The following is a 23,056-nucleotide window of genomic DNA, read 5'->3' as shown; positions in this document are numbered from 1 at the left end:
GGCTATCATTCTTACCACATTAACATATCTTTCGCAGCCTTATTTTGTCGAGCGATATTGCTAACAATCAATTTTGGTCGTTAATTTTGGGTTCGTACACCCCCCTCCCTCCCACTCAAAATAGTCACAGAACGCCCTGGTGAAACCAGGTGAACTGGGCCTGCTGGCTGGGTTGTGAGCGCTGGATTAATCGTGTCAGTGGGGTTCATAATAGGTCATGGTGAAATTCAGTAACACCTCTTTCGTATAACACATTGTCGAACCTATACAGACTTAACGGCTCCGGCTTATTTCAGCATATCTTTCACTTGCTGGAGTGGTGATTCCCGAAAGTGTAAGGTCGGTGATCTAGGAGTGGGGGTGGGGAGGGGTAATTCCATCCATACCCGTAGCTAGTTATTCAAACGTATATAAACTGTGGAGAAAGCACTCTTAGCGTCATAACATTTCGTTCTTGTTTTGCCTGACCTATATTGTGTTTCGGATGAAAGTACATTTTTTTCATTGTGTTTTTGTTGTCGACGTAATATCTTTCACTTTCGGAAAATACAGTGTGAAGTAGCTGTCATTTTGTCGATAAATGTCAGTCGAGAAAAGAAAGGGGAAGAAAAGAGGATATGATCAAGGAGCAGACATCAGTATATATGTATCCTTGTAAAAGGAATGTTGAATTTTCTTAACGAGTTGCGGTAACAAGCTACAATATCTTAATCACTACACCGATATCCGCCTTCAGTTAACAAGTATCTATCTTATGTGCCTTCTTCATAGGTAAGTTGAAGTAAGATATTCACATCATACATTTCTTACTTTCGCTAAGCATATGTTTATGTACCACTCATTAGTGCATGTGTTGGAACTGCGAGTGCATTTATTTTATGACTTATGGTTCTCAATCATAAATTCACCAGGTGAGTGGTTCCTTATCTTCGTTCTTGTTAAATAAATATTATAAATTATGATACTATGAATCTTAAAGTTATGGAATTATAGGAGTAAACGTTTTGTTGCAGACATAACAAAAAGAGGAAAATAGTAATAAGCGAGTAAAATGTTGGAAGTTTGGTAAAGACATGCATTAAAAAGAAGACAATCATCAGCATTTCAAAGGCGATAGTAATTGAAATTGTCAACAATCCATCTCATCAAGCGCTTGCTCAATTACAACCATGTCTCGTCACGGTCATTTCAGTTATAATAGTAAACTGCGATTGTTACTTATTTCATTGTTTGTGCATGAATAATTAAATTGTGCGATTTCTTTTATCATGTTTAGTAGACTAAAGTATAACAAATTGTTAGGTAAGGTAAGGTAAGTTTTATACTCTGATTTTAAATTGAGCAATCTTGCTAAGAGTATATTGGTGACGAGTGTCGGTTATTTTTCATATTTTCACTATACCAATTTGACTTTTAACAAAAGTAACAGTACAGTTTGAATAATAATAGATCAGCAATTGAATATGTTCTTTTCATTGGATATTCACCATTTATTTGGCAGTAATGCTGGGGCAAAGTTCTCCATTTCTGTTTTGTTTTGTATACACGTGACATGATATGCATATTCAATAACAGTGTTTAAAACAACTTTACAACTTTAACAGTTTTATTACAACTCTGCAACGAAAAGGAGTGCTAGCTCAATGGTTAACGCCGATGCCTTCCAATCATAAGATCCCCAATTCGAGTCACTCCAAGATTAATGTATTTCGTCCAGTTACAGAGTTGTTGACAAATGGCAATTTAAAATCATGGACGTTGAATATGAATCTAAGAGACTGACTTCGGTCAGCTTGCGGCTTTGATATGCCAATGAGGCTTCTACGCTAGTTCCTGCTTGCAGGAGGATCTCAAATACATACTTCAAAAATCGTCTTTAAAAGTCAATCAGTCGATATCTGCTGATAATTTAGAAATATTTAGTATAGAATTCAAGTGCCATTACTGAATTAATTAATTCAGATAACCCCATTTTTTCAACTCATGTTGACTCGAGTCTATATTTAATGTATAACGTACTGACAACTTATAAATCGTTGAATTTTCAAGGAAGTTGTTGTGAAAGAAGATATGAAAGAGTAACATCATACTTCCCCCTTCATATGATTATTGCTTCATTGTTCAACTCTTTTAATTTTTATCTACCATTTAGTCTGTTTTCATTTTCGTTCATTGCTTGTCACGCTAAGTTGTTATAAACGTATGAAGTTAGATGCAGGTTTATATCATGTGCTTTATCTTTCAATTTTGTTTTAGACTTCCCATCTGCTGCTTACGCACATTGCTGAGTTAAAGAAGTTAGAGATTTTGGTTTATTGCCAATATCGGGTTACATTGAAGCCGTCAAAATTCGTTGGTAAGTTTGTTTTTGTAAGAAGAGACACAGTCCCTTGTTGGGGTTGTCCGAACATAAAAGCTGGAGGTGTACGAACATACAGCGGGAATCCTGGGTTCGAATTCCGGGGAGACTGGTAGTTTGTTCACTCATTACAATTTAAGTTATAGATAAATATTCATATTCATTTGTCATTTATTAACAAGTCATTTAACGGCTATATATATATATATATAGTTTTATATATATATATATATATATAGAGTTGTATATATACATATGTATATACATATATATACATATACATATATATATATATATTTATTTATTTATATATGTATATATATATATAAATGTTCTTTTTTCTGCTATTAATTAATAGAATTTCCAAAATGAAGATTGCCTTGAGTCTGCTATTTCTGATATTGGTGACGAAAAATAGTGCCGTGACTAACGACGCAGAAAAAGGCCACGATATACCGTGTGAAACCAATGGTAAAGATTTTCTTTTATTTCTTAAGTTTAAATGTGCCCATTCATTTACCTCTGTAACTCAATTACATTTTCAGTGAATAATATGCATATACTTCTGATATGTTATACACAACATGTTTTCAGCATACCTTTCACTTACAAAAATACATGAAATAGATAAAACGTGTCAATAAATACTAAATCTAGATGAAATTTCAATACATAATTACCTATTTGGACTGCACGGTATTTTGATTTGTCAATCTTTAGAACTACCATATGCTTGCGGTTCCAAAGGAATCTGTAGATGTAACGAAGCGAGGAAAGGTTATAGTATTGATTGTTCTAGAAGACAACTGCACAACTTGTCACTGGTTATTCCATCAAATGTTACTTTTGCGTAAGTACGTCTACCTCTTTAATGGCTACTTCAACGTAAGTACTTTTAAATCTGTAATGGTTAATTATTATTTAACTCATTCAAACTTCAGAAATTTAAAAGCAACATGGATAGTAACTGCATACATGGTACCTTATACATAATGAAATAACCCGACACAGATCAGTTCATCAAATGGTTGAGAATCAACAATTTATTTATATAAACGGTGAATAAAAGGGACTTATCAGGCTAAGGTAGTATTCGATCCCTGTCTGTGCCACAGACCGAAGTCCGCATCACTCGACTACAGTGATTCTACTGGTGTGTGAAAGCGTATAAACTGGCTTCGTATAACTACCGATGAGGTCGTATCACCCAGTGCTATGATTGTACAGAATACACCCCTGTTGCATATGTGTTTGTTTGTGTATGTATTGATTTTGTCGGAATAATATTCTAAAAGTATATGTGGTTTTCATTTATTAAGAATCACTTGTTTGCAGTCGTTATACACCAATAATTGTAGCAAAAACAAAACTTTTTTTTTATTATCAATATATGATAATGAATTTCTTATTACACTGTTCATCTCTTATCAGCTGAATAAACATAACATATCCTAAAACTGTCATCATTTTTTCAGTATCCATTCACAAAAATAAAAGGATAGAGGTGCTCGCATTCATTTACATGTTTTCTTATGTCTCAACAGTAACTTCTCAAGAAACTACCTCAGTTTGATTCCAAAGGACACCTTTAGATTGACCACCTCTCTTAACCTGTTGTAAGTAACTGTTTCCTTGGCTGATTTATATCAAAACGATATATTAGTTCTGTGTTTCCTTTAACAACAACTACAAAATTATTGCCTCTCCAGCCGTTGTTCATGCCTTTATTAGTTTGAAACTGGTAAAAGTATGCACCCGCTAATCAGTTAGCATTGATGTGCGTAATAACTTCTTATCACATGTTAGATTTATTATGACCAGTTGCTGCTGAGAAAGAATTATACATGAACGGTAAAAACCAAACACACAATCTTATGCTAAATGATTAACTGGATTAACAAAACTTCATTAAAGGTTTCGACAACATTTCGTCCACGTATTTACAGCAAGCAGATGACACTTTATATAAAACGCTAAAAATCTGCAATTTCACCCATTTATGCTAGGTATACATATTAGTCAAACATTTAGGAACAGTTGCTTTGACTCCTAACCAGTCATTCGTAAACAGTCTTTGGTTAATGAATTCGTATGTTAGTAATTCTTTTCCAAAGTAGCATCTGCACACATGTCTAACATGTGTTACGGTTCAGTTATACTGATTAACGGCTTTCTGTTATTCGCAGTACAAACGTATCAATAACTTTACATTAGGTGGCCTCTTTTAACGTGGCGTAGGTTTCTTTACCGATGTACAAGTGATTTGTCATTGATTGTATAGGGTTTATCAAAAAAGAGCAATAGTCAATAAAAAGTTAGTACCAGTTTCGTAGAATAACAATGAATGTTTCTTTTCTTCACAACTAATACCCAAAACAATGCAATTCAAGTCCAAACAATGTTTGAAAGAGAAAGTGCGATAACTATTTCATCAAAAAAAAAGGATGAAACCTGTCAATGGTTATTGTACTTTTCATTAATCTTTCAACGTTTTGTTATTATAGTGTATGATCCAACTTTAGTTGATTCATCATCTATTACAAAACATTCCAAATAAAAAAAAAATACCCAGTGTGCAACGGGTCTGACAGTACTGTTGGTAGTGGTAATAACCATCATTTTTATTTTAGCTGAAAATATGTACGAATTAGTTTAGTATTATAAAGTTGAACTAGTATTGTTGAAATTCCTCTACAGAAATATTTCAAGAAACAAGATATCAGAGCTTCACGAGGAAACATTCTATGACACAACCCAGCTAACAGCCTTGTAAGCATTCTCTCGTTGCATTTATTAAAGTGTAAAATTCTCTTCCTTTTTTGTGTGTTCATGACAGCATCTAACTTTATTTTGGTTTACTTCATTACTTAGTATTAATTATATATTGAAAATGATAATATATCTTGACAGTCGTCTTTATTAAGTGTTAACAGTGGTAGACAACCATGTTTAATATAATTTAAGCTATTCATGACTATCATTGGTTTATATTTAATATTGAACAGATGTCATTATGTTTGGTGTAAATATATATATATATATATAAATATATATATATATATATATATATATATATATATATATATATATATTGGTATTCATTGGTTACCTGTACAGCAACGCATTGAATTTAAACTAATCTTGCAAGTACTTAAATGTTTAAAAGGTCTTGCACCTAAGTATTTATGTGATATGATCTCGGTGAAGTCTAGTTGTTACTCTTTGCGCTCACATTCTCGAATCACACTGCATGTTCCTTGTATCAATCATAATACATTAGGCAATAGGGCTTTTGCCTACAAAGGACCTCGGTTGTGGAATTCACTTCCGGTGGAATTGATGCGTATCGACTCCTTGACCCTGGATGCTTTCAAGATAAAGTTAAGAACATATCTGTTTAAGCTTGCTTATTCTGATCGACCCGACTGGTTGGCGTTTTCCTTGTTAATGTCTTGTACAAAATTATTGCTATATAAATGCATTTATTATTATTATTATTATAATTATTATATATATATATATATATATATATATATATATATATATACTCTCACTCGACCTGGATTACGTGGACATTCGTTAGTATCCCACCGCGCTATGTGGACACTAACCGATTATGTGGACATTCGATGTCCACGTAACGCAGTTGCTCTAAACAGGCTCTACCCCCCACAAAACATATGCTCCTAGTGAAATTACGAACTTTTATTTTTGTCCACGTAATCGGTTGAAAGTGATTTTAATCATTCCAAAATTCGCATAGCGCCCTCAAAAATCTGTCCACATAATCTTGTACAGCAGCTTAACATCTAAATGAGCGTGAGCAAGCACCGTCGCTGTACAGTATCTGAATGAGAAAGCCGACGCCTTCAAGTTTGCTAATGACCTTACTCTTCACCTTTACGTAATACAGTCTACGGCCGAAGTTTACTCAACTTTAATCAAGGTTAGTACAATTGTTTAAATGGTGTAACTCGAACGATAGGGTGTCGGATTACACTATCGTGAAGTTCATGCTGGATATTATTATAGGTACGGTCCTAAAAGAGTACCGGAATTAATTCTGCAGTTGGCATAGAGGCCTACGAAGAAGTTTTCATAACGTAGAGCCTAACTTAATATGAGTTATACTGTAGTTACATCGGCTAGTAATGATAATATTAACGTTAACGTTAGGCTATACTACGGCTAACTTAATTACTCTGTTGGTGTGTTGGCTTAGGCTACACTAGTTGTAAATTACGGTACGCTGACCTTAAAAAAGGTTAGGCCTACATGCATGCATACTGGCGAGAAAAAAGTCAGTTTGGTTGTTTTCGTAGCTTAAAGTGGTAGTTATCTTTCGAAAGGAAACACTGCAGCCTTCCATGTGAATGCGTTTTGTTTACTTTAGTTTGAGGAATGACAGTCCTAATAAATGTAGACTATAGACTGTGTCATGTAAACAATGTGCTAATAAATGCACTGTTTGCCCCAAGGACTTAATGTTGTTGAGCCTACATGCACAAACAAGCCTTAACCACCCTCATGTTTCAAAAAAGTTTTACTAGTTGGGTAAATGTTGAACATTCACTGAGATTATGTTACTATCTTTTTAAGTGGGCCTAGGCCTATCCTTACTCCCGGCCCTAGGCTACCCAAGTAGTCATTATTCATGGACAGCTTCTCAGAGTGGCAAATAGATGCCCGAAAGCTGTCATAGTTTTGATGATGGTCTTGGTACGGTGCAAAATCATGCATAGGCTACTCCATATTAGTTTGGCCACTTGCTGTACCCTATAAGACTTACTAGGCCCAAACCAACAACTGTTCATCTATAGATAATAAAACAGATAACGTAGGCTACTCTTGTATGGTTTTGATTTTCTAGCCGTCCCAGATGACCAGGGTTCATTTTAGATTTTTCAATTTGCTTAGCAGTATTGCTAATCAAAATCCTGAATTGATTAGCAGTTTGGTAAAAATGGTTAGCAATTTTTTTTTTCTGTGCACGTGCGCTGCACGACAAAGATAATGTCATAAATGTATCCCTGGCACTGGGGGCGGGGGTCTCCCTCTTTGGAAATATTGACTCTCAACTCTCAGAAGAAAGTTTCAAACATATCTTTCCACTTTTAGAGGGAATGCAATTATGCAAGCATTCACAATGTGGTATATTGTTCAGTAACGTTGATATATCGAATTTCGCCGTTGGCCCCATAAATAGTTACACAAATATCAAAAATCGTGATGAATTTAAATTTTATTGTAGGATGTTCACGATATTGATTAAAATACGTCAAAAGTGCGCGAAATCATGTATATCCATGGTACAATCACACTAGGTTGCCGCCTAGCTTACCAGTTACAATAGTTTGCAGTTTTGATGTCAATAAAAAAGTGGAAGCATATCCCAAGTAAATATTCCGAAGCTAGCTACCGATAGCAGCAACTCGCTTATTATCCACTGCTATTGTCCACCACTAGTATTGCTTATTGGCGGCTGCTATTGTCCGCTGTTATTGGTAGCCAACTTCAGCTTGATGCAGACTAAGCCCGCACCGGTGGATCGGAGTACGAGTGCGAAAGTAACGTTATATTATTATTATTATTATTGCGTAGCCGCGTAGGTCAGATCAGGCATAGGCCTAGGCCAAGTAAATTATTTGAATCAAATGCGAAAACAAAACTCCAAAAGTGTCAGATAAAATAGTAAATATGAGTGTAACATTTCGTGCCAATGAATCATGCTCTGTGTGATAGTAATGTATGTGGTTATTTGGGACTTTAGGCTGCTATACTCTAGGTGTGTGTAGTCTAGGGGCCTACCTTGGGTTGTGTAGCAGTTGCGCGATACAAAGTATCATCTTGCATCGCAAATGTAAATAATCGCATCGCAAAGTGCGATGCGATACCGCTTAAAATGAACCCTGCAGATGACTGTATAAATCCTACACTGTTAATATCTCCTTTTCCAGTCTCTAGGGACAATAGTTTTGTGAGTGAATCAATTGAACTTTATTTCAAGCCATGTTCGTAGCACTCTTGACTTGTACTCCTAACATTGTACTCTTGTACAGTTTCAGATTGTGTGGACAATGCTTAATGCTTACTGTGCACTCTATTTTCTACTTTTAGAAATTAATCATTACATTCAGTTATTGCCAGGAACTGCAGAATATTGATATAGGTTAAAGCACAATTAATCTTAGGATTTTGTCTCAAAAATACCCACTGCAAGTGTTGCTAAAGTACACACATGTTTGAATTGCGTAGAATATAGAACCTGTACATTTTCCTAAATATTATAGATTTTCAAGTGCTGTCAAGCCTGTTTGTAGTCACTTGTACTCACTAACATTGTACTCTTGTACAGTTTCAGATTGTGTGGACAATGCTTAATGTGTATTTTACCTTGTAACTTGCCTAAACAAAATAGGCATGAACGAAAAAATATAAATACTGTGACTCCTCTTTCAGTCTTGCAGACAATATTTTTCCATATGAATCAATTGAACTTAAGTTCAAGCACAATCAAGCCATGTTAGTATTTTCTTGAGCTCCTAACATTGTACTCTTATACAGTTTCAGACTGTGTGGACAATGCTTACTTTGCACTCTCATTTTGTACTTTTAGAAATTAATCCAGTTGTTACATTCAGTTATTGCCAGGAACTGCAGATCATGATATAGCTTAAAGCACAATTAATCTTATGTTTTTGTCTCAAAAATACCCACTGCAACTGTTGCTAAAGTACACACATGTTTGGACTGTGTAGAATATAGAACCTGTACATTTTCCTAAATATTATAGATTTTCTAGTGCTTTCAAATCTGGCATAGTAACTCCACATTTCTTACTGTACCTTCTTCATTGTACACATGTTTGGATATTGGACAATATAACCTATTCATTCTATATTGCAGATGAATATCAATTATTAAATATCATTTTATAATAAAAAAAGGTGATTCTATTTTCCATTAACCAGCTGTATCAAGGCAATGTAGTTAATGACTTTATATGCTTTTTCAACAGGCAATGGAAAGGGCTCTTGAAGTGTTACAACCATTTCTTTTCCTGAAGATGGACGTTAATATCACTGGTAGGTTAACTGAGGGCAATGACTTGAAGTTAATTGTGTATTAAACAGATTAGAAGATTAATGACTGCTTTAGTTACGATTGTCGTTGTGCAAGTTACCTGATCTGAATCAGCCTTAACCTTCAACATTAATATCTCATTTTCCAGTCTCTGGGGAAAATAGTTTTGTAAGTGAATTAATTGCACTTAGTTCAAGCACACTCAAGCCATGTTTGTAGTCACTTGTACTCCTAACATTGTACTCTTATACAGTTTCAGATTGTGTGGACAATGCTAACTGTGCACTCTATTTTGTACTTTTAGAAATTAATCCAGTTGTTACATTCAGTTATTGCCAGGAACTGCAGATCATGATATAGCTTAAAGCACAATTAATCTTATGTTTTTGTCTCAAAAATACCCACTGCAACTGTTGCTAAAGTACACACATGTTTGGACTGTGTAGAATATAGAACCTGTACATTTTCCTAAATATTATAGATTTTCTAGTGCTTTCAAATCTGGTATAGTAACTCCACATTTCTTACTGTACCTTCTTCATTGCACACATGTTTGAATATTGTGTACAATATAACCTATTCATTCTATATTGCAGATTAATATCAATTATTAAATATTAAAATATAATAAAGCATGTGATTCTATTTTCTATTAACCAGCTGTATCAAGGCAATGTAGTTAATGACTATATGCTTTTTCAACAGGCAATGGAAAGGGCTCTTGAAGTGTTCCAACCATTTCTTTTCCTGAAGATGGACGTTTATATCACTGGTAGGTTAACTGAGGGCAATGACTTGCAGTTAATGTGTATTAAACAGATTAAAAGATTAAAGACTGCTTCAGTTACGATTGTCGTTGTGTAAGTTACCCGATCTGAATCAACCTTAAACTTCAACATTAATATCTCCTTTTCTAGTCTCTGGGGACAATAGATTTGTCAGTGAATTAATTGAACTTAGGTTCAAGCACACTCAAGCCATGTTTGTAGTTACTTGTACTCCTAACATTGTACTCTTGTACAGTTTCAGATTGTGTGGACGATGCTTAATGTGTATATTACCTTGTAACTGGCCTAAACAAAATAGGCATGAACAAAAAAATATAAATACTGTGACTCCTCTTTCAGTGTATGCAGACAATATTTGTCCAAATGAATCAATTGAACTTAAGTTCAAGCACAATCAAGCCATGTTAGTATTTACTTGAGCTCCTAACATTGTACTCTTATACAGTTTCAGATTGTGTGAACAATGCTTACTGTGCACTCTATTTTCTACTTTTAGAAATTAATCCAGTGGTTACATTCAGTTATTGCCAGGAACTGCAGATCATGATATAGCTTAAAGCACAATTAATCTTTTGTTTTTGTCTCAAAAATACCCACTGCAACTGTTGCTAAAGTACACACATGTTTGGACTGTGTAGAATATAGAACCTGTACATTTTCCTAAATATTATAGATTTTCTAGTGCTTTCAAATCTGGTATAGTAACTCCACATTTCTTACTGTACCTTCTTCATTGCACACATGTTTGGATATTGTGGACAATATAACCTATTCATTATATATTGCAGATGAATATCAATTATTAAATATCATATTATAATAAAAAAAGGTGATTCTATTTTCCATTAACCAGCTGTATCAAGGCAATGTAGTTAATGACTTTATATATGCTTTTTCAACAGGCAATGGAAAGGGCTCTTGAAGTGTTCCAACCATTCCTTTTCCTGAAGATGGACGTTAATATCACTGGTAGGTTAACTGAGGGCAATGACTTGAAGTTAATTGTGTATTAAACAGATTAGAAGATTAATGACTGCTTTAGTTACAATTGTCGTTGTGTAAGTTACCTGATCTGTATCAGCCTTAACCTTCAACATTAATATCTCATTTTCCAGTCTTTGTGGAAAATAGTTTTGTAAGTGAATCAATTGAACTTAGGTTCAAGCACACTCAAGCCATGTTTGTAGTCACTTGTACTCCTAACATTGTACTCTTGTACAGTTTCAGATTGTGTGGACAATGCTTAATGTGTACTTTACCTTGTAACTGGCCTAAAAACAAAATAGGCATAAACAAAAAAAATTAAATACTGTGACTCCTCTTTCAGTCTTTGCAGACAATATTTGTCCAAATGAATCAATTGAACTTAAGTTCAAGCACAATCAGACCATATTAGCATTAACTTGAGCTCCTAACATTGTACTCTTATACAGTTTCAGATTGTGTGGACAATGCTTAATGTGTACTTTACCTTGTAACTGGCCTAAAAACAAAATAGGCATAAACAAAAAAAATTAAATACTGTGACTCCTCTTTCAGTCTTTGCAGACAATATTTGTCCAAATGAATCAATTGAACTTAAGTTCAAGCACAATCAGACCATATTAGCATTTACTTGAGCTCCTAACATTGTACTCTTATACAGTTTCAGATTGTGTGGACAATGCTTAATGTATACTTCACCTTGTAACTGGCCTAAAAACAAAATAGGCATAAACAAAAAAAAATTAAATACTGTGACTCCTCTTTCAGTCTTTGCAGACAATATTTGTCCAAATGAATCAATTGAACTTAAGTTCAAGCACAATCAGACCATGTTAGCATTTACTTGAGCTCCTAACATTGTACTCTTATACAGTTTCAGATTGTGTGGACAATGCTTACTGTGCACTCTATTTTGTACTTTTAGAAATTAATCCAGTTGTTACATTCAGTTATTGCCAGGAACTGCAGATCATGATATAGCTTAAAGCACAATTAATCTTATGTTTTTGTCTCAAAAATACCCACTGCAACTGTTGCTAAAGTACACACATGTTTGGACTGTGTAGAATATAGAACCTGTACATTTTCCTAAATATTATAGATTTTCTAGTGCTTTCAAATCTGGCATAGTAACTCCACATTTCTTACTGTACCTTCTTCATTGCACACATGTTTGGATATTGTGGACAATATAACCTATTCATTTTATATTGCAGATGAATATCAATTATTAAATATCATATTATAACAAAAAAAGGTGATTCTATTTTCCATTAACCAGCTGTATCAAGGCAATGTAGTTAATGACTTTATATATGCTTTTTCAACAGGCAATGGAAAGGGCTCTTGAAGTGTTCCAACCATTCCTTTTCCTGAAGATGGACATTAATATCACTGGTAGGTTAACTGAGGGCAATGACTTTAAGTTAATGTGTATTAAACAGATTAGAAGATTATAGACTGCTTCAGTTACGATTGTCATTGTGTAAGTTACCCGATATGAATCAGCCTTAAACTTCAACATTAATATCTCCTTTTCTAGTCTCTGGGGACAATAGTTTTGTAAGTGAATCAATTGAACTTAGGTTCAAGTACACTCAAGCCATGTTTGTAGTTACTTGTACTCCTAACATTGTACTCTTGTACAGTTTCAGATTGTGTGGACGATGCTTAATGTGTATTTTACCTTGTAACTGGCCTAAACAAAATAGGCATAAAAAAAAAAATTAAATACTGTGACTCCTCTTTCAGTCTTTGCAGACAATATTTGTCCATATGAATCAATTGAACTTAAGTTCAAGCACAATCAAGCCATGTTAGCATTTACTTGAGCTCCTAACATTGTACTCTTATACAGTTTCAGACTGTGTGGACAATGCTTACTGTGCACTCTATTTTGTACTTTTAGAAATTAATCCAGTTGTTACATTCAGTTATTGCCAGGAACTGCAGAACATGATATGGGTTAAAGCTCAATTAATCTTATGTTTTTGTCTCAAAAATGCCCACTGCAACTGTTGCTAAAGTACACACATGTTTGGACTGTGTAGAATATAGAACCTGTACATTTTCCTAAATATTATAGATTTTCTAGTGCTTTCAAATCTGGCATAGTAACTCCACATTTCTTACTGTACCTTCTTCATTGTTCACATGTTTGGATATTGTGGACAATATAACCTATTCATTCTATATTGCAGATGAATATCATATTATAATAAAAAAAGGTGATTCTATTTTCCATTTACCAGCTGTATCAAGGCAATGTAGTTAATGACTTTATATATGCTTTTTCAACAGGCAATGGAAAGGGCTCTTGAAGTGTTCCAACCATTCCTTTTCCTGAAGATGGACGTTAATATCACTGGTAGGTTAACTGAGGACAATGACTTAAAGTTAATTGTGTATAAAGCAGATTAGAAGATTAATGACTGCTTTAGTTACGATTGTCGTTGTGTAAGTTACCTGATCTGAATCAGCCTTAACCTTCAACATTAATATCTCATTTTCCAGTCTTTGTGGAAAATAGTTTTGTAAGTGAATCAATTGAACTTAGGTTCAAGCACACTCAAGCACACTCAAGCCATGTTTGTAGTCACTTGTACTCCTAACATTGTAATCTTGTACAGTTTCAGATTGTGTGGACAATGCTTAATGTGTACATTACCTTGTAACTGGCCTAAAAACAAAATAGGCATGAACGAAAAAAATTTAAATACTGTGACTCCTCTTTCAGTCTTTGCAGACAATATTTGTCCAAATGAATCAATTGAACTTAAGTTCAAGCACAATCAGACCATATTAGCATTTACTTGAGCTCCTAACATTGTACTCTTGTACAGTTTCAGATTGTGTGGACAATGATTACTGTGTATTTTACCTTGTAACTGGCCTAAAAACAAAATAGGCATGAACAAAAAAATTTAAATACTGTGACTCCTCTTTCAGTCTTTGCAGACAATATTTGTCCAAATGAATCAATTGAACTTAAGTTCAAGCACAATCAGACCATATTAGCATTTACTTGAGCTCCTAACATTGTACTCTTATACAGTTTCAGATTGTGTGGACAATGCTTAATGTATACTTCACCTTGTAACTGGCCTAAAAACAAAATAGGCATAAACAAAAAAAATTTAAATACTGTGACTCCTCTTCAGTCTTTGCAGACAATATTTGTCCAAATGAATCAATTGAACTTAAGTTCAAGCACAATCAGACCATGTTAGCATTTACTTGAGCTCCTAACATTGTACTCTTATACAGTTTCAGATTGTGTGGACAATGCTTACTGTGCACTCTATTTTGTACTTTTAGAAATTAATCCAGTTGTTACATTCAGTTATTGCCAGGAACTGCAGATCATGATATAGCTTAAAGCACAATTAATCTTATGTTTTTGTCTCAAAAATACCCACTGCAACTGTTGCTAAAGTACACACATGTTTGGACTGTGTAGAATATAGAACCTGTACATTTTCCTAAATATTATAGATTTTCTAGTGCTTTCAAATCTGGCATAGTAACTCCACATTTCTTACTGTACCTTCTTCATTGCACACATGTTTGAATATTGTGTACAATATAACCTATTCATTCTATATTGCAGATTAATATCAATTATTAAATATTAAAATATAATAAAGCATGTGATTCTATTTTCTATTAACCAGCTGTATCAAGGCAATGTAGTTAATGACTATATGCTTTTTCAACAGGCAATGGAAAGGGCTCTTGAAGTGTTCCAACCATTTCTTTTCCTGAAGATGGACGTTTATATCACTGGTAGGTTAACTGAGGGCAATGACTTGCAGTTAATGTATATTAAACAGATTAAAAGATTAAAGACTGCTTCAGTTACGATTGTCGTTGTGTAAGTTACCCGATCTGAATCAGCCTTAAACTTCAACATTAATATCTCCTTTTCTAGTCTCTGGGGACAATAGATTTGTCAGTGAATTAATTGAACTTAGGTTCAAGCACACTCAAGCCATGTTTGTAGTTACTTGTACTCCTAACATTGTACTCTTGTACAGTTTCAGATTGTGTGGACGATGCTTAATGTGTATTTTACCTTGTAACTGGCCTAAACAAAATAGGCATAAAAAAAAAAAAAATTAAATACTGTGACTCCTCTTTCAGTCTTTGCAGACAATATTTGTCCATATGAATCAATTGAACTTAAGTTCAAGCACAATCAAGCCATGTTAGTATTTACTTGAGCTCCTAACATTGTACTCTTATACAGTTTCAGACTGTGTGGACAATGCTTACTGTGCACTCTATTTTGTACTTTTAGAAATTAATCCAGTTGTTACATTCAGTTATTGCCAGGAACTGCAGAACATGATATGGGTTAAAGCTCAATTAATCTTATGTTTTTGTCTCAAAAATGCCCACTGCAACTGTTGATTAAGTACACACATGTTTGGACTGTGTAGAATATAGAACCTGTACATTTTCCTAAATATTATAGATTTTCTAGTGCTTTCAAATCTGGCATAGTAACTCCACATTTCTTACTGTACCTTCTTCATTGTTCACATGTTTGGATATTGTGGACAATATAACCTATTCATTCTATATTGCAGATGAATATCATATTATAATAAAAAAAGGTGATTCTATTTTCCATTTACCAGCTGTATCAAGGCAATGTAGTTAATGACTTTATATATGCTTTTTCAACAGGCAATGGAAAGGGCTCTTGAAGTGTTCCAACCATTCCTTTTCCTGAAGATGGACGTTAATATCACTGGTAGGTTAACTGAGGACAATGACTTAAAGTTAATTGTGTATTAAGCAGATTAGAAGATTAATGACTGCTTTAGTTACGATTGTCGTTGTGTAAGTTACCTGATCTGAATCAGCCTTAACCTTCAACATTAATATCTCATTTTCCAGTCTTTGTGGAAAATAGTTTTGTAAGTGAATCAATTGAACTTAGGTTCAAGCACACTCAAGCACACTCAAGCCATGTTTGTAGTCACTTGTACTCCTAACATTGTAATCTTGTACAGTTTCAGATTGTGTGGACAATGCTTAATGTGTACTTTACCTTGTAACTGGCCTAAAAACAAAATAGGCATGAACGAAAAAAATTTAAATACTGTGACTCCTCTTTCAGTCTTTGCAGACAATATTTGTCCAAATGAATCAATTGAACTTAAGTTCAAGCACAATCAGACCATATTAGCATTTACTTGAGCTCCTAACATTGTACTCTTGTACAGTTTCAGATTGTGTGGACAATGATTACTGTGTATTTTACCTTGTAACTGGCCTAAAAACAAAATAGGCATAAACAAAAAAATTTAAATACTGTGACTCCTCTTTCAGTCTTTGCAGACAATATTTGTCCAAATGAATCAATTGAACTTAAGTTCAAGCACAATCAGACCATATTAGCATTTACTTGAGCTCCTAACATTGTACTCTTATACAGTTTCAGATTGTGTGGACAATGCTTAATGTATACTTCACCTTGTAACTGGCCTAAAAACAAAATAGGCATAAACAAAAAAAATTTAAATACTGTGACTCCTCTTCAGTCTTTGCAGACAATATTTGTCCAAATGAATCAATTGAACTTAAGTTCAAGCACAATCAGACCATGTTAGCATTTACTTGAGCTCCTAACATTGTACTCTTATACAGTTTCAGATTGTGTGGACAATGCTTACTGTGCACTCTATTTTCTACTTTTAGAAATTAATCCAGTTGTTACATTCAGTTATTGCCAGGAACTGCAGATCATGATATAGCTTAGAGCACAATTAATCTTATGTTTTTGTCTCAAAAATACCCACTGCAACTGTTGCTAAAGTACACACATGTTTGGACTGTGTAGAATATAGAACCTGTACATTTTCCTAAATATTATAGATTTTCTAGTGCTTTCAAATCTGGCATAGTAACTCCACATTTCTTACTGTACCTTCTTCATTGCACACATGTTTGAATATTGTGTACAATATAACCTATTCATTCTATATTGCAGATTAATATCAATTATTAAATATTAAAATATAATAAAGCATGTGATTCTATTTTCTATTAACCAGCTGTATCAAGGCAATGTAGTTAATGACTATATGCTTTTTCAACAGGCAATGGAAAGGGCTCTTGAAGTGTTCCAACCATTTCTTTTCCTGAAGATGGACGTTTATATCACTGGTAGGTTAACTGAGGGCAATGACTTGCAGTTAATGTATATTAAACAGATTAAAAGATTAAAGACTGCTTCAGTTACGATTGTCGTTGTGTAAGTTACCCGATCTGAATCAGCCTTAAACTTCAACATTAATATCTCCTTTTCTAGTCTCTGGGGACAATAGATTTGTCAGTGAATTAATTGAACTTAGGTTCAAGCACACTCAAGCCATGTTTGTAGTTACTTGTACTCCTAACATTGTACTCTTGTACAGTTTCAGATTGTGTGGACGATGCTTAATGTGTATTTTACCTTGTAACTGGCCTAAACAAAATAGGCATAAAAAAAAAAAAATTAAATACTGTGACTCCTCTTTCAGTCTTTGCAGACAATATTTGTCCATATGAATCAATTGAACTTAAGTTCAAGCACAATCAAGCCATGTTAGTATTTACTTGAGCTCCTAACATTGTACTCTTATACAGTTTCAGACTGTGTGGACAATGCTTACTGTGCACTCTATTTTGTACTTTTAGAAATTAATCCAGTTGTTACATTCAGTTATTGCCAGGAACTGCAGAACATGATATGGGTTAAAGCTCAATTAATCTTATGTTTTTGTCTCAAAAATGCCCACTGCAACTGTTGATTAAGTACACACATGTTTGGACTGTGTAGAATATAGAACCTGTACATTTTCCTAAATATTATAGATTTTCTAGTGCTTTCAAATCTGGCATAGTAACTCCACATTTCTTACTGTACCTTCTTCATTGTTCACATGTTTGGATATTGTGGACAATATAACCTATTCATTCTATATTGCAGATGAATATCATATTATCATAAAAAAAGGTGATTCTATTTTCCATTTACCAGCTGTATCAAGGCAATGTAGTTAATGACTTTATATATGCTTTTTCAACAGGCAATGGAAAGGGCTCTTGAAGTGTTCCAACCATTCCTTTTCCTGAAGATGGACGTTAATATCACTGGTAGGTTAACTGAGGACAATGACTTAAAGTTAATTGTGTATTAAGCAGATTAGAAGATTAATGACTGCTTTAGTTACGATTGTCGTTGTGTAAGTTACCTGATCTGAATCAGCCTTAACCTTCAACATTAATATCTCATTTTCCAGTCTTTGTGGAAAATAGTTTTGTAAGTGAATCAATTGAACTTAGGTTCAAGCACACTCAAGCCATGTTTGTAGTCACTTGTACTCCTAACATTGTAATCTTGTACAGTTTCAGATTGTGTGGACAATGCTTAATGTGTACTTTACCTTGTAACTGGCCTAAAAACAAAATAGGCATGAACAAAAAAATTTAAATACTGTGACTCCTCTTTCAGTCTTTGCAGACAATATTTGTCCAAATGAATCAATTGAACTTAAGTTCAAGCACAATCAGACCATGTTAGCATTTAGTTGAGCTCCTAACATTGTACTCTTATACAGTTTCAGATTGTGTGGACAATGCTTAATGTGTACTTTACCTTGTAACTGGCCTAAACAAAATAGGCATAAACAAAAAAAATTAAATACTGTGACTCCTCTTTCAGTCTTTGCAGACAATATTTGTCCAAATGAATCAATTGAACTTAAGTTCAAGCACAATCAGACCATATTAGCATTTACTTGAGCTCCTAACATTGTACTCTTGTACAGTTTCAGATTGTGTGGACAATGCTTACTGTGTATTTTACCTTGTAACTGGCCTAAAAACAAAATAGGCATAAACAAAAAAATGTAAATACTGTGACTCCTCTTTCAGTCTTTGCAGACAATATTTGTCCATATGAATCAATTGAACTTAAGTTCAAGCACAATCAGACCATGTTAGCATTTACTTGAGCTCCTAACATTGTACTCTTATACAGTTTCAGACTGTGTGGACAATGCTTACTGTGCACTCTATTTTGTACTTTTAGAAATTAATCCAGTTGTTACATTCAGTTATTGCCAGAACTGCAGAATATGATACTGTATAGGTTAAAGCACAATTAATCTTAGAGTTTTTTCTCAACAATACCCACTGCAATTGTTGCTAAAGTGCACCGATGTTTGGATTGTGTAGAATATAGAACCTGTACATTTTCATAAATATTGTAAATTTTCTAGTGCTTTCAAATCTGGCATAGTAATTCCACATTTCTTAATGTACCTTCTTCATTGTACACAGGTTTGGATATTGTGTACAATATAACCTATTCATTCTATATTGCAGATTAATATCAATTATTAAATTTTATAATATAATAAAGCATGTGATTCTATTTTCTATTAACCAGCTGTATCAAGGCAATGTAGTTAATGACTTTATATATGCTTTTTCAACAGGCAATGGAAAGGGCTCTTGAAGTGTTCCAACCATTTCTTTTCCTGAAGATGGACTTTTATATCACTGGTAGGTTAACTGAGGGCAATGACTTGCAGTTAATGTGTATTAAACAGATTAACAGATTAAAGACTGCTTCAGTTACGATTGTCGTTGTGTAAGTTACCCGATCTGAATCAGCCTTAAACTTCAACATTAATATCTCCTTTTCTAGTCTCTGGGGACAATAGATTTGTAAGTGAATTAATTGAACTTAGGCTCAAGCACACTCAAGCCATGTTTGTAGTTACTTGTACTCCTAACATTGTACTCTTGTACAGTTTCAGATTGTGTGGACGATGCTTAATGTGTATTTTACCTTGTAACTGGCCTAAACAAAATAGGCATGAACGAAAAAAATACAAATACTGTGACTCCTCTTTCAGTGTATGCAGACAATATTTGTCCAAATGAATCAATTGAACTTAAGTTCAAGCACAATCAAGCCATGTTAGTATTTACTTGAGCTCCTAACATTGTACTCTTATATAGTTTCAGATTGTGTGGACAATGCTTACTGTGCACTCTATTTTCTACTTTTAGAAATTAATCCAGTTGTTACATTCAGTTATTGCCAGGAACTGCAGATCATGATATAGCTTAAAGCACAATTAATCTTTTGTTTTTGTCTCAAAAATACCCACTGCAACTGTTGCTAAAGTTCACACATGTTTGGACTGTGTAGAATATAGAACCTGTACATTTTCCTAAATATTATAGATTTTCTAGTGCTTTCAAATCTGGCATAGTAACTCCACATTTCTTACTGTACCTTCTTCATTGCACACATGTTTGGATATTGTGGACAATATAACCTATTCATTCTATATTGCAGATGAATATCAATTATTAAATATCATATTATAATAAAAAAAGGTGATTCTATTTTCCATTTACCAGCTGTATCAAGGCAATGTAGTTAATGACTTTATATATGCTTTTTCAACAGGCAATGGAAAGGGCTCTTGAAGTGTTCCAACCATTCCTTTTCCTGAAGATGGACGTTAATATCACTGGTAGGTTAACTGAGGGCAATGACTTTAAGTTAATTGTGTATTAAACAGATTAGAAGATTAATGACTGCTTTAGTTACGATTGTCGTTGTGTAAGTTACCTGATCTGAATCAGCCTTAACCTTCAACATTAACATCTCCTTTTTTAGTCTCTGGGGACAATAGATTTGTAAGTGAATTAATTGAACTTAGGTTCAAGCACACTCAAGCCATGTTTGTAGTTACTTGTACTCCTAACATTGTACTGTTGTACAGTTTCAGATTGTGTGGACGATGCTTAATGTGTATTTTACCTTGTAACTGGCCTAAACAAAATAGGCATGAACGAAAAAATATAAATACTGTGACTCCTCTTTCAGTGTATGCAGACAATATTTGTCCAAATGAATCAATTGAACTTAAGTTCAAGCACAATCAAGCCATGTTAGTATTTACTTGAGCTCCTAACATTGTACCCTAGTACAGTTTCAGACTGTGTGGACAATGCTTACTTTGCACTCTATTTTGTACTTTTAGAAATTAATCCCGTTGTTACATTCAGTTATTGCCAGGAACTGCAGATCATGATATAGCTTAAAGCACAATTAATCTTATGTTTTTGTCTCAAAAATGCCCACTGCAACTGTTGCTAAAGTACACACATGTTTGGACTGTGTAGAATGTAGAACCTGTACATTTTCCTAAATATTATAGATTTTCTAGTGCTTTCAAATCTGGCATAGTAACTCCACATTTCTTACTGTACCTTCTTCATTGTTCACATGTTTGGATATTGTGGACAATATAACCTATTCATTCTATATTGCAGATGAATATCATATTATAATAAAAAAAGGTGATTCTATTTTCCATTAACCAGCTGTATCAAGGCAATGTAGTTAATGACTTTATATATGCTTTTTCAACAGGCAATGGAAAGGGCTCTTGAAGTGTTCCAACCATTTCTTTTCCTGAAGATGGACGTTAATATCACTGGTAGGTTAACTGAGGGCAATGACTTGAAGTTAATTGTGTAATAAACAAATTAGAAGATTAATGACTGCTTCAGTTACGATTGTCATTGGGTTCCCGGACAACTCCCCCCTGGACGATTTCCCCCGGACGATTACCCCCCCGGACGATTCCCCATCGGACAATTCAAACCTGGACAGTTACCAACCCTGACAATTGCCCCCCGGACAATTCCCACCCAGACAATTGCCAACCCTGACAATTGTCCTCTGGACAATCCCGCTTCGGACAATTACCACCCATGACAATTGCCCCCCGGGCAATTCCCCCCCCCCCCAGACAATCCCCTTCTTGGAAATTTCGACGATTGATTGACAGCCGATGTAGGCGGGGTTAAGGCTATTATTCTAGTAAAAATGGGGGTGTGCAACAAGAGATTTCATTTTTGGTTTCGATGACAATCGTAACCTATGCATTCATGCTGGCGGAGAGTGTGTGTGTATGCGTGTGTGTTGGGACAGGGGGCGGGGGGGGGGTGTAAAGCCTCGCTTGTAAATACGATATCTCAATAAGGGAAGCTTTGACCAATCTAATATTGGTGTATATGAGTAACACATTGGGTAGAAGAACCCAAGAAGAGAGAAAACTAAGAGAAGAAAAAAGGGAAAAGAGGAGGAAGGAAGGGAAAAGAAAAAGAAAAAAGAGAGAAAAGGACGCACCCACCACTTCTTTGTTCCCATCTCCATGAAAACGCGCCCACAACCCTACGCCCCACCCCTCTAATCGCTTCCCGATGAGTTATGAAACTTAATTAATGACCTTTGCCCATATAGTACCAAGACCTTGACAAAATCCGGCAACGAACCACTTTATCGATAACAAGTGATCGTGTTGTGTATTAGTGACGTCTAGAGGTCGTGCACTGACCTACATGGAGCGTGACCACTCCCGAATTTGCCATTTCCCAAAATAACCGATGTGTAAATGCTACTTAAACGGGAAGTGTTTTTTCCGACGATCTAGGGGTATTTTTTGGCAAAAAAAAATACTCATACTCTCTGTGCCAACTGATGGTGGCGCTCCGCTTAGATAGTATCAAGTAGTGTGTTACACCTATAATGGCATTCTGTGATGAACAGCATCCAAACTGCACATGTGCGAAGTGTTCGATTTCGGGAATTTTTTTCATTTCTTTCATTTCCTTCAACAAAGTTTTATAGTAGCCGTTATAAGAGGTTTAATATTTGTACACCAATAAATTAACTGTCTGAATTTTCAAAAATTCCCCGACCACCATTCTTCAACATACTTCCCTCTACTCGTGCAGTTTTGAACGGTCTGTTAGG

The 23,056-nt window shown here is 34.5% G+C and overlaps 1 protein-coding gene and 1 long non-coding RNA gene across 18 annotated transcripts in view; both read left to right on the top strand.

The window, feature by feature from the left end:
* Positions 1-496: 496 nt before the first annotated feature.
* On the top strand, positions 497-5,196 carry LOC139982398 (uncharacterized). 3 transcript variants are annotated; one of them, XM_071995218.1, is made up of 6 exons: positions 505-771; positions 2,257-2,356; positions 2,718-2,830; positions 3,080-3,209; positions 3,904-3,975; positions 5,057-5,196. In XM_071995218.1, exons 3-6 carry the CDS (start codon positions 2,728-2,730, stop codon positions 5,130-5,132), a joined length of 381 nt encoding a protein of 126 aa, XP_071851319.1. In that variant the 5' UTR covers positions 505-771; positions 2,257-2,356; positions 2,718-2,727; the 3' UTR covers positions 5,133-5,196. The 3 variants fall into 3 exon arrangements, with proteins under 3 accessions (XP_071851318.1, XP_071851319.1, XP_071851320.1); XM_071995219.1 differs by having other exon boundaries at positions 505-781; XM_071995217.1 differs by lacking the exon at positions 2,257-2,356 and having other exon boundaries at positions 497-771.
* Positions 5,197-5,887: 691 nt separating this feature from the next.
* Positions 5,888-23,056, top strand: part of LOC139982708 (uncharacterized) — a 35,610-nt gene continuing 18,441 nt past the window's right edge. Inside the window, exons 1-12 of one of the 15 annotated variants that reach the window (XR_011798283.1) lie at positions 5,888-9,444; positions 10,148-10,214; positions 11,133-11,199; positions 12,546-12,612; positions 13,516-13,582; positions 14,934-15,000; positions 15,907-15,973; positions 17,325-17,391; positions 18,297-18,363; positions 19,710-19,776; positions 20,696-20,762; positions 21,668-21,734. This is a non-coding gene — a long non-coding RNA (uncharacterized lncRNA). Of the gene's footprint in view, positions 9,445-10,147; positions 10,303-11,132; positions 11,200-12,545; positions 12,613-13,515; positions 13,583-14,933; positions 15,001-15,906; positions 15,974-17,324; positions 17,392-18,296; positions 18,364-19,709; positions 19,777-20,695; positions 20,763-21,667; positions 21,735-23,056 lie in introns of all 15 variants that reach the window. The other 14 variants (XR_011798294.1, XR_011798295.1, XR_011798285.1 and 11 more) reach the window with 14 other exon arrangements.

The sequence above is a fragment of the Apostichopus japonicus genome, chromosome 16, assembly GCF_037975245.1.
Source record: "Apostichopus japonicus isolate 1M-3 chromosome 16, ASM3797524v1, whole genome shotgun sequence".
NCBI lineage: Eukaryota > Metazoa > Echinodermata > Holothuroidea > Aspidochirotida > Stichopodidae > Apostichopus > Apostichopus japonicus.
The sequence above is the reverse complement of the archived record's forward strand: the minus strand, read 5'-3'. Positions and strand labels throughout refer to the sequence as shown.